The sequence below is a fragment of the Arachis ipaensis genome, chromosome B07 (genome assembly GCF_000816755.2).
Source record: "Arachis ipaensis cultivar K30076 chromosome B07, Araip1.1, whole genome shotgun sequence".
NCBI lineage: Eukaryota > Viridiplantae > Streptophyta > Magnoliopsida > Fabales > Fabaceae > Arachis > Arachis ipaensis.
In genome coordinates this window covers 122,330,247-122,341,962 of record NC_029791.2, presented here as the reverse complement: position 1 = coordinate 122,341,962, position 11,716 = coordinate 122,330,247, and the positions used below count along the sequence as shown (strand labels likewise).

Genomic DNA, 11,716 nt, shown 5'->3' with positions numbered 1-11,716 from the left:
CACCAAAAAGCTCTATTTTCAGCAAAAACTCATGTTTTTTTCCATATTAAAAATTTTAGCCATTTTGGCACACCCGTTGCCATTAATGAAGGCACTTCCCAGAGCAAGCCTTGTCTCCTGCATGGAGACACTAACCAAAAGTGGTCAACACTCAGGGTGCGTGTTGCCCGGGTGCTGCCACGTGGCATTCCCGTGCTTGGAGACAGTGATCAAAGCACCTCAGGAACGTGCAATGAATATCTAAAAAAGTTAACACATAAGGTGTGTGTTGTCCTGAAGCTACCACGTGGTGAATCTCTGCTGAGAATCTCTGATAAAGTTGCCTTGAAACTCAACGAAGAATCCCTCCTAAAGTAACACGCAGGGTGCGTGTTGCACCAGGAAATGGCACGTGGTGAATCTCTACTGTAAATCTTTGATAAACTTGTCTCGAAATTTTGCAAAAAGTAACACGCATAGTGCATGTTGTGTCAATATTTTTGGACATCCACATTTTTGCAAAACACTCCAAACACCAATATTTAACAAAAACACCACCTTTTTTTTCCATATCTAAAATAATTTCTATATTAACAAAGAGCATACAAACATAAATCATTATATATTTACATTTTACACCATTTGGTTATATGTTGGTTTAAAAAAAGGAAAAATAATAATACTATTTTTACCTTTGATAATATCCTTTCACACGTGAGTTGTTTTTTTACATTATATTTACATAGATTTCTAGAATAAAAAAAATAATATTATCAAAAATAAAAACCACAATATGAATTCCAAAAAAATTGATCACCAGGACTAAAACAAATAAACACATCATATTAAGCAACGGGGAAATATAATTTAATTATTGCTCATAGTTAAGCAAAACATGCCTGAGGAATGACATGGTGTGTCGATTGGGGAATGGATTCTATCAACACGTCTCTTGTTATGGTACTAATTTGTTTAGTAATTAATATAACTTTTTTTTAATATTAGGCCAAAGGTGGTGTTACCCACCAAAATGACCGAACAGGAGAGTTTAACGGCGCTATGGGAGCCGTCAGATGTCGCAAGGAAGACGTTAATGCCGTTATATGGAAAATGTCACTGACATGTTGATCAAAACGTCACCGACGTTTTGTTGTGCATGATCAACACGTGGCAGATTCCTCTCTCTTCCCAGATGTTGATGAAAACGCCAACTCTCTTCTTCCTTCATTCTTTCTTCTTCAGTCCATAGTCTCCATTATTCATTTTGTTTGAATAAGCTGGAAGTTACCATTTACTTACCCCACATTTCCACAACAAAAAAAACGGCAGTCCCACATTCCCGCAACAAGGAAAACGGCAACAGTCAAAGATAGAAAAATGTTAGTATTTTAAACGTATTATTAGTAGTTAGTTAGGGTTAATCTTATTGTTTTGAACTAAAAGTAAAAAAAAAAAATAGTATATAATATTTTTTATTCAATTAGTAATTATAAATTATTTGAATTTTTAGTAATTATTAATTATATTTGTTACTAAACCGAGTATTAGTTTAGTAATATTGACTAGTTCTGGTTATTGACGGTAAGTTATTATTTTTGTTTTTAGGGTTCAAGAAATTTGCACACTAGACACTTACACCAAATAGACTCATATGATGCTAGGGTGGAAGAACAACTCAGAGAGAGGGGATTATTTCATATATCTCAGATTGGAAGGATCATGTCTCACGGTCCAACTATAGACGCACTAGTTGAAAGGTGGCGGCAGACGCACACATTTCATCTTCCACACGACGAGTGCACGATTATGTTGGAGGATGTCGCCATGATTTTTGGACTCCGAATTCACGGCTTGCCAGTTACTGGATCAACTAACCACATCACAAGTGGGTTAGAGAACAAGTGCATGACCCAATTTGGTATTGCTCCTAGCCCGAACAACTATAAAGGAAGCGGAGTCAAGCTAGCATGGTTCCGCACCCTAAAGCGGCGCCAACATTTGACTGACGCAATAAGAAGGGAAATTTATGTAAAATGTCACATAATGTGTCTATTTGGAACAACCTTATTTAGTGACAAGTCTGGAATCAATGTGCACTGGAAGTATTTGCCGTTGCTTCGTGACTTTTCTCAGATTCACAAGTTTAGTTGGGGTTCAGCTTGCCTTACACACATGTATCGATCCTTATGTCGGGCATCTAGGTATGATTGCAAGGACATTGATGGTCCTATGCCATTGCTCCTTGTATGGGAATGGTTACGAATACCGTCAATAAGACCACTGCCGATGGATACTAGCTTTCCACTTGCTCGCAGGTAAAATTTAGCTAAGATGTGAATTTAGTGATTTTTACTGTAGTAACTGATATTACGAATGACTTATGATTTAATTTGAGTTGGTGAGTGGTTGATGGTTGAAATGATTTATGAATTGAGGGAACCCTTAAGGGTGGTTAAGTCTAGTTTTAGGGGAGGTTATGTCCAAATTTTTATAAAAATATGAGTTGTTGCAATATGCTAGGTGGAATGATTATCAATTAGCTATCGAGCAGTATAAAAATTGGACAACTGCTGACGTCAGGAGAAGGTTGGACGATCTTTCTCCGGACGGGGTATGTGTTTCGTCATTTAGATTTGATGTTATGCTATATTAAATTCATGATTGCTCATTTATAACTTTGAGATTTAATGTGTTTTTACAGTTTGTGTGGTTTGCATATAGTCCCAATCGGATTGCGCCGCATCTTATTCCATTTGAGATCAATGATGGTGCAGATCTCTGGAGTGCGACTGTGCCTTTAATATGCTTTGAGACTGTGGAGTGGCATCCCACTGATAGGGTCAGAAGACAATTTGGCTTTCATCAAGATTCGCCAGTTAAACCTATGAAACTCGGCGCGTCCCACAACATAGTGCTGACGGGACACAAAAACAAGAATTGGGGCGTAAAACACGAAAAATGGATCTCACAGTGGTTAAACACTCCGTTAATGCACTCCACTAGGTTAGTGGTCATGTGTCCCCAGCGATGTCCTTCATCATATGCCAAGGCATATTGTGACTGAGGAATATTGTCGAGCCACTGCTTGTAAGCCACACCCCGCTCACAATATCTCTCGTAACGCATGTTGAATTCACGGACTGTTCTAGAATAGCCTGCCATAAGAGAACAACGGAATCCAGACAATACCATCAGTTTGTTGTTAACTTTTCACCGTCGGCCACAAACTGCATAAAATGTAAATAATTTATTTACCTATGTTGACAATCAGCTTCTGCATTCCTGGCGCTTTGAACTTTCTCAAGAAGTTAGCAGCTATGTGCCTGATGCAAAACATGTGAATAGCCCTCGGATATTGCCATGCTCTATCACTACGACCTACAGCTGAGATAATGGACTCGTGTCAATCAGAGATAAGACCAACACCATCTCGATTAACTACATGCGTTCGTAGATGGCTACGAAAAAAGTGTCAAGCATTGGCGGTCTCACCCTCGACTATGACAAATGCAAGAGGCACGATATTTCCATTTCCATCTTGTGATACTGCAACCAAGAGAGCCCCTTTATATTTTTCATACAAGTGTGTGCCGTCTACCTGTACCAGCGGCTTGCAGCTTCTGAATGCTTTAATACAAGGATAGAAAGCCCAAAAGACTCGCGTCAAAATCTTGAGATCCTCAACCAACTCATCCCCTCGGTAAGTATATGCAATTTCGTACTCAACAGCTGCTAATGGTTCTTTTGCAACCATTGCTTCAAACCATGTTGGCAAGGCTTCATAAGAAGCTTCCCACCCACCAAATATTTTCTCAATTGCTTTTTGCTTGGCCAACCATGCTTTGCGATAACTTATTGTATAGTTGAACTTCGACTGCACTTCAGCAATTATAGATTTCACCTTTAGAGATGGGTCGGCTTCAACTAATGATTTTATCGCTTCTGCAATTGTACCAGAGTCTAGTTTGGCATGATCTTGAGAGATGGTAGATCTGATGCACGTGTGACTACCGTTATACCTCTTTATCACCAAACAATACTGTCTTTTTATAAGACTAACTCTAATAAGCCAATCACAACTTGTTCCATAATGTACGCATTTAGCATAAAATGTTGTCGGTTCAGATTCATACACCCTATAATCGACGCCCCTCTGAATGGTATACTCTTTAACTGCTGCAATCACAGCTTCCCTAGAGTTAAATTCCATTCCAACGACAAATTCACCATCTATGACAACAGTAGCAACTGCACGAATGATAAAACAAAATAATAATAATAATAATAATAATAATAATAATTTCTATAATGAATGTTGATCCACTAGTGCATTAGCAACATCTGCTACATCTCCCTCAACTGATATATCATCTTCTTCCACATCTTCAGTTGGACCAATAACTTCATAATTACCTTCAAACTCTTCATCACTCTCGGTATTATAATCTATCCAGTCTATATTGGGTTCCGAAAAATCAATATCTTCAATTTCTTCGAACTCAACATATAACTCGATAAGTGAGGCTCATACTCTAGTTTGATGGTAGGTCGAAAACATTCTTTGTATACAGGGACGGATCCAGGAATGTTATCATGGGGGGCCAATAATATATATAATATAAAAAAATATATGCAAATAAATTATAATTTAAGATGCATTACAAAAATATACTGATAGAGAATATATATTTAAAGTGCAAAAAAAATGTACTTTTTACTAACGAAGTGGTACACGTCGATTCTTCATATCATAAAATTCATTGATAATAGAATCTGTGTCAAATCTTTCAGCAATCTTCTTCTCAATGTAAATCAAAAGACAATTAGCAAGCAATTCATCTTCCATTTTGTTTCTGAGTCTATTCTTCACAATATTCATAGCAGAGAAAGATCTCTCAGTTGTAGCAGTTGAAACAGGGAGAGTTAATACCAAGCGAATCAAACGATCAATCAAAGGATATGTTAAAGACTTTCCTGTCTTCGTTAATCCTTGACATAACTCCGAAATTGTGCACAAGTTAGTTAACTCAATATGATTAGGAACATCAAGTTCATAATGTTGAGCTTGCATTCTAATGTGAAATTTCTCTTGGTCACTGAAGTCACCTGGATAAAACCGTTCTACTAATTCACATACTTTGTTGACACTGAAGAACTTATAATTATCTCTGGGATCTAAAGTTGAACTTAAAGTAAGCAATTCCACCATATTATCATTGAATCTTCCATTAAGCTCTTGCAATTGTGTATCAATTATAGCCAGAAATAAATTAACACAGTAATGATGCTCTACTGAAATTTGATCAACAATTTTGCGAGTCTGACCTCTTCTAGGAATATGCAATGCATTCATATCAGGAACTTCAACTTCATGTTTCTCACAAAATAATATAACTTCTTTTATGAAAGCCTCCCAACTTGATTCTCTCATTCTTTGGATTAAAGTCTTCGTAGTAGAAACAAGAGTTAAAGCATTCAATATGTCTTGATTTTTTCGTTGCAAAGCTTGACAAAGATCATGACTAACTTCCAAAATATTTCTCATCAAATGCAAAATAAAGACAAATTCAAAGGATGTGATAGCATCATAAGCAGCACTAGCATCACCACGAGTAGAGAAATTACCTTCTTTGGTACTTTTTTCAAGAACTTCACAAGTAGCATCAACACATGCATAACAAGCTACGTACAGAATTCAACTAGTATCTCCAGCTCTTTGCAAAGTACCAATTTGATTAAGTCCACTACCTGTCACAATTTGATCATTAGCAATTAAGTTTGCAACATTATTTGCTTGAGCAACCCTTAACTGATCATGACGTTTAGGAGAAACAGTCACAACATTTACAATTAGTGTAAATTTTGAAAATAATTGATGAACATAACAAACTTCTTTGGCTGCAGAAACAAGTGCTAATTGTAATCGATGAGCAAGACAATGAATGTAATAAGCAAAAGGGCAATCTTTCAAAAATAGAGCTTGCAATCCATTCCATTCACCACGCATATTACTAGCTCCATCGTACCCTTTTTCCCTAAGATTTTGGACATCAAGATTATGACGAGAAAGAACTGATGAAATTTCTGTTTTCAATGTCAAAGAACATGTATCAGAAACATGTATAAGATCAAAAAAAATTTTTCTTGAACACAACCGTGCTTGTCTACAAATCTCAAAACCACAGACATTTGTTCTCGCTTTGACTCATCTCTTGCTTCATCAATAATTATACAAAATTTAGAATCACCAATTTCTTCTCGAATTGTTGCACGCACTTTTCTAGCAAAGATATGCAATATATCTTTTTGAACACTGGGAGATATATATTGAGCATTTCCAGGAGCATTTTCAAGGACAACATTATGAACATTCTGATTACAGGAAGCTAAAAGCTTAATTAACTCAATAAAATTTCCCCTATTTAAAGATCCAAGACTTTCATCATCGCCTCTAAATGCACATGCTTGAAATGCAAGCCATCGAATAGCATTAATAGATGTCTTCAACCTTAAACGGTTATTTGCAATAGTTTCATCACTATGCATATCAAGAACTTTGTCTATATTCTTAGATTGAGCCATTAAATCATCACAAGATTTCACACATAAATTATGGGGAGAATTAGGAATAGAACCCTCGTGACATACAAATGCACAATTTACCCCATTGTTTACTTTCTTTCAGTTACTAAATCCTACTCTGAAAATGCATTTTTTCCATCATTGCGAGCACCATAATGTTTACCAAACAAGTAGCAAGGCAAACAATAAGCAGCATCTTTTTCTGGTGAATATTCTAACCAACTTGAAAATTTCTTAAACCAAGAAGATTGAAAATATCGACAGTGATTGTTATTACCAAAAGTTGGATAGCTAATATTTGTTGGTTGGTATGGCCCAGCTATTATGTATGCTCTACGAATCTTATCACGTTCATTGACATTATACTGCCAAATTGGACGTCGCTTTCCTGGATTCCTTTTTAGTAAAGAGATATCAACATCTCTTTCTAATTTTGATACTTTGGTTTCATGTTGATATGTATTTTGAGTAAGATTAGAGAGCTCACTTGACCTTCTTGTGAAATAGGATTAGAGGGTTGACTTGTTTGAACTCCAACATTATCAGTAACATTTCTCTTAAAAATTGTATCAATTTTACTTTGCTTTTTCATCATTAAATGTTCTAATTTCTTTTTACCTGAAAAAAAAGAACTCAAATAATTATATACTTACATAAATAAATAAAGTCTAAATATATTTTATTAATTAAATATCAATAATAATAATTTTTTCATAAATCACTATCAATTTCATTAAAAAATAAAATAAAAAAATAAGAGAGAATAAATCTTAAAAATAAGTCAATAATTTGCCTATGTAAATACAAAAGAATAAAATTAAATTATTCCATAATAAAACAATGTACTTTGTTAATTAATAATTTTATGTAATTATATAAAAGAAGTGAAGAATAAAATAAATACCTTGACTTCACTAGAGACTAGCAATGGCAATGATATGACCCAATGAAGACTGAGGACGCCACGTGTTAGGAAACAAAAGGATTAGAAAAGAATAGGAAAGGTGAAGAAAGAGAATTAGTTTTAGGGATTTAAAAAATTTTAATGTTTTATTTGTGTTAGGTTGGGCTTCTAACTAGTGACTACTACTTTTTTTTTTTAAAGCTGGGTCAGGCCTCTACTTGCCCCTCATGTATCTGTCCCTACTTGTATACTAGCTTCATCAGCCACGTGCATTACTTGAAATTGAACAAAACCACTAAATACTAACACATGCTGCCTATATAAAATATTGGTCACTCTCTTCAGGCCTAGCTGTCCTACACTCTGATAGAGTACACTCTTAAGTCCTTCATATATTATTGAAAGATGAACAATAATAACACATGGATTCTCACACAAAAAACTCACACCCCTCATGTGTATCATACAAAATCTGACCATTGAAATATATTCTTAAACTAACATAACTCTCCATTTTATACACTTGTTACATTTACCCACAACTTATTTGACTCAACAAATGCGGAACAACTTCAACTGCTAAAGAATGAAGAACAACTTCAGCAGCTAAAGAAGTAAGAACAAATTCAACTGCTAAAGAAGAAAGAGCTCTAAGCTCTCTGGAAATTTGAAGGCAAATAATTTTGTGTTGTTCACTTTCTACTCTATTCAACGTGTTTCTCGCATAACACTAGCATACTTTATATAGCTAATTTTAAATTTTTTTATTCATACTTGTACTAAACGTCACCACCGTCAGTAAAATTTGTTTCAACACAAAACGGCTGCCGTTTTCAGCTATACTTATTTTTTTAATTATTTATTTCTAACAAAACGGTAGTGCCATTTTGGTTTTATTCATTAAAAAAATTTAAATCATGTACAAAACGTCTCCACCTTTTTGTATCTTTTGACAAAAAATTCTTTCTCTCCCATAGCAGTGTTAAACTCGCCTAAAAAAAATATTAAAAAAAACACACACCTTTTCACAATATTAATATTTAAATAAACTCAGCTTAATTAATAAGTAGCATTCATCTATATCCAAAAAAAACAAAAAGGAAGTAAGAGTATATAGAAAGACAGCAAAAATAATCGTCAATCCGCCTAAAAACAAAAAGCACAATAAACAATTTAATATGCATAAAGACACAAGATTACTACTCACAATTAACAATTTAATGTGCATAAAGACACAAGATATTTAATGTGCATAAAGACACAAGATTACTACTCACATGAAACACAAATACTTCGCTGAGTTGTCGTATCCGCGTGTCGAATACATTTCGAATACGACACTTACCAATACTCGTTCGACACGCATGTCTGCTGTGTCCAACCGTATCTTCATAAAAAATAAAAAATTATTCTCCAGACACATAGACACACCTAAATACCATCACGTATCAACATATCCAATCTTATTCTTAAATAAATCTATATATTATATATATTATTATTTATTAAAATAAAACATTAAAAATAATTAAAAAATTTAATTTATATTTTAATATCAATAAAATATCAAAATATCATCACAATTTATCTAAAAAATACTTTATGTTTTATATGTATACGTGTCATCAGGTCAGGTAAGATTTTAAAATTTGCGTGTCGGTGTGTTCCGTGTCAGTGCATCATAACTCACAAGTCAAAATCTCAATAATATTTAACCTCTTTGTTACACCCAATAGCATTAACTGTTTAATAGAATACTGATCCTCATCCTCTACATTAACAATGCTAACCCTTCATTGCCTAGTTGGCTTGGCAGCTTTATTTAACTACACATAGACAGATGAACTCTTCCACTCGTAACATCCACTGGCTATAAACTTGATAGTCACTCCCTTGTGCTCTCCTTGATCCATTCTAAATACTTGAGGTTCCCCCCTGTGATGGGTAAGGATATTACTTCTGGCACACTGCAAAATAAAAGGAAGAGGTAAAAAGCAGCAGAGTGCACAATTTCGGAGTTATATTAGGTAACCAACTCATTTTCAGCTAACATCAGTATACTTTTTTGAAATTACCCTTTTTTTTCTAAATTCTAAACCTTAAACCCTAACGTCTGAATGCTAATTCCTAAATTTTAAATCATAACCCTAAACTCTCCAAAAGGTAAGGGTTAAAAAACAACTTAAAATAAAGAAAAAAATAACTAATGTTTGGCTAATTAAAAGTTGGTTCTCTATACTTATTTACAATTTCGTTTTCCAACAGTTCCAGCTCAATTCATTTCAACATCTATTTTAGTACCAATTTTTTGTAGTCTAGTCACAAATATAATCCGTCCCTTTCGCACAATATAAGTAAATATTCGGTATTTGCATGGTAATTAAGTACGTTAAAATAAAGAATTCATGACAGTTGTTTACCAAAAAGCTCTTCATTGAATAAATAATTTATATTGTAATCACAGAAAATACTTAGTCGATGTTACATTAAAATGTGAGCAACAGATATTGTTAACCAAAAAGAGTCTGGTTTTTAAGTATGTCCTTTTTCAAGCTTTCTTTTAGTATCAATTAGTGAATGCAACTCGAACTATGCTAACCAAAATTTGAACTTCTAGCAATATTGATTTTACTAGATGTTCAGCCTTACTCATATTCATGATTTGCTTTGACATGCTCTGTAAGTGCTTGCAGAAGGGATTGCCTAGTCTTGATTATAAGAAGTTCCTCCGCATCAGTTTGGATCTGTAAATTTCCAAGACAAACAAGGCAAAGTCAATGAACAAAAATACTTCAAAATAAACTTTCCTAAAACATATCCACAAGAACCTAAATAATGCATACCGGAGAATAATAAGAACTAATATCAGGAAGAAAATGGGTTTAAACAAAAAGTTCTGTTAATGTTGCAGTTTAAAATAGAGAATTCGATCAACTAAGAAATTCCAGTCTATACCTCTCCCTTCCACTGGTACACTGATTCGATACCTGCACAAGACATCCAAAACATGGTGTTCAAAAGACAAACATGGTAATCAGCATATACAATCAACTTGGTTAGAGAATTAATTAAACACTAGATCATATTATACAACAAAAACATGCACTGGATCAGAACCATAACACGTTATTAGGATCTATCAGGCATAACTCAACTGTAAAAGCTAATTCAACAGGGGAGAGTTTCCCAAGACGTATAAAGGCTATCACCTGACCTTATCTCTAGAAGATATATGATTCTAATTCAGATATTCGAAGGCACATCCCACACACCATATATGAAAACGCATTATAAGCTAGAAGTGAAGAAAGATGATAAAAGGACAAAGAAAAAAGAAGAACAGTAGCAGAATTCAATAATTCATCAAGTCTCAGTCACATACATCAAGGTAAATCTATCAAGAGGAACAAGTTAGATCAATAATTCAACTTAAGGAACCAGTTTCAATTAATGAAATCAAACCACATTTCATTTTGCTTTAGCAATAAGCATAGTAAATACTAATCATAGTAATTAGTAAATACCGGGTACTCTGTTGACACAAGCTGCAAGCTTTTCTTTGACAATGCTCTCAGCCAACTTCTTCCCTGGACAATCAACTAAGCAAGATTATTATTACAGTAAATGGTGTAATTAGGGTTCAAAATCGAAAATCCCCAAATATTATTGCAAAAAGGAAATGAAGAAGTAATTGAGGACCTGCTTCTCTGTTGGGAACAGTGACGTAAACAACGATGCTTGGAACAGTGTTGTTGTTGCTTGCTTCCATTCTGATAGAGCGAGTGGCGCCACTGAATTTCGATCTGGAAACAGAGAGGGGCAATTCGGTAAAATGAGGAAGAGAAACGGAGTGTTGCAGTTACCGGAAGAGAAGAGAGAGAGAGAGAGAATGAACGCACCCCGTTTTGAAGGCAGAGGAAGACAAGGGAGTGTAGAGGTTGGTGATGCCCAAGCTGAGCATGCAAAACGCACCTACGAGTGGCAGACGACGTCGTATTGTGGAGGAGAATGTTCCAGAAGGCGCAGCAGAGACGAGTGTGGAACCCATCTTGCGTGGTAAGGGAAGAGGTGATTTTTATACGGTGGTGCGCGTCTACGTCAACCTTTCTTAGATGCGCTCATTTAACAATCATAATCTTCTTGCTGCAAGTGTTCTTTCTCTCTCCAACATGATATTTTTAAGTAAATATAAAAAAATTATATCATTTAAATTATAAATTATTGGTATTCTTTTCTTTTCTTTCCTTACAC

The 11,716-nt window shown here is 34.7% G+C and overlaps 4 protein-coding genes across 6 annotated transcripts; 1 reads left to right on the top strand and 3 right to left on the bottom strand.

Moving 5' to 3' along the window:
• On the top strand, positions 1,610 to 2,667 carry LOC110264745 (serine/threonine-protein phosphatase 7 long form homolog). Its single transcript, XM_021106783.1, has 2 exons — positions 1,610 to 2,294; positions 2,500 to 2,667. Exons 1-2 carry the CDS (start codon positions 1,699 to 1,701, stop codon positions 2,630 to 2,632), a joined length of 729 nt encoding a protein of 242 aa, XP_020962442.1. The 5' UTR covers positions 1,610 to 1,698; the 3' UTR covers positions 2,633 to 2,667.
• On the bottom strand, positions 2,635 to 4,189 carry LOC107607902. Its single transcript, XM_016309797.2, has 4 exons — positions 3,472 to 4,189; positions 3,235 to 3,357; positions 2,949 to 3,134; positions 2,635 to 2,792 (listed from the first exon to the last, which is right to left on the bottom strand). Exons 1-4 carry the CDS (start codon positions 4,187 to 4,189, stop codon positions 2,635 to 2,637), a joined length of 1,185 nt encoding a protein of 394 aa, XP_016165283.2.
• LOC107607901 (zinc finger MYM-type protein 1-like) lies at positions 4,283 to 6,561 on the bottom strand. Its single transcript, XM_016309796.1, has 5 exons — positions 6,135 to 6,561; positions 5,870 to 6,063; positions 5,707 to 5,788; positions 4,702 to 5,661; positions 4,283 to 4,434 (listed from the first exon to the last, which is right to left on the bottom strand). The coding sequence occupies exons 1-5, from the start codon at positions 6,559 to 6,561 to the stop codon at positions 4,283 to 4,285; spliced, it is 1,815 nt and encodes a 604-aa protein (XP_016165282.1).
• Positions 8,589 to 11,588, bottom strand: LOC107606196 (protein CutA, chloroplastic). Of its 3 annotated transcripts, none has more exons than XM_016308199.1 (7): positions 11,365 to 11,588; positions 11,165 to 11,268; positions 10,990 to 11,064; positions 10,421 to 10,452; positions 10,115 to 10,209; positions 9,151 to 9,432; positions 8,589 to 8,667 (listed from the first exon to the last, which is right to left on the bottom strand). In XM_016308199.1, exons 1-6 carry the CDS (start codon positions 11,511 to 11,513, stop codon positions 9,351 to 9,353), a joined length of 537 nt encoding a protein of 178 aa, XP_016163685.1. In that variant the 5' UTR covers positions 11,514 to 11,588; the 3' UTR covers positions 8,589 to 8,667; positions 9,151 to 9,350. The 3 variants fall into 3 exon arrangements, with proteins under 3 accessions (XP_016163685.1, XP_016163687.1, XP_016163686.1); XM_016308201.2 differs by having other exon boundaries at positions 10,990 to 11,052; positions 11,365 to 11,587; XM_016308200.2 differs by lacking the exon at positions 8,589 to 8,667 and having other exon boundaries at positions 9,148 to 9,432.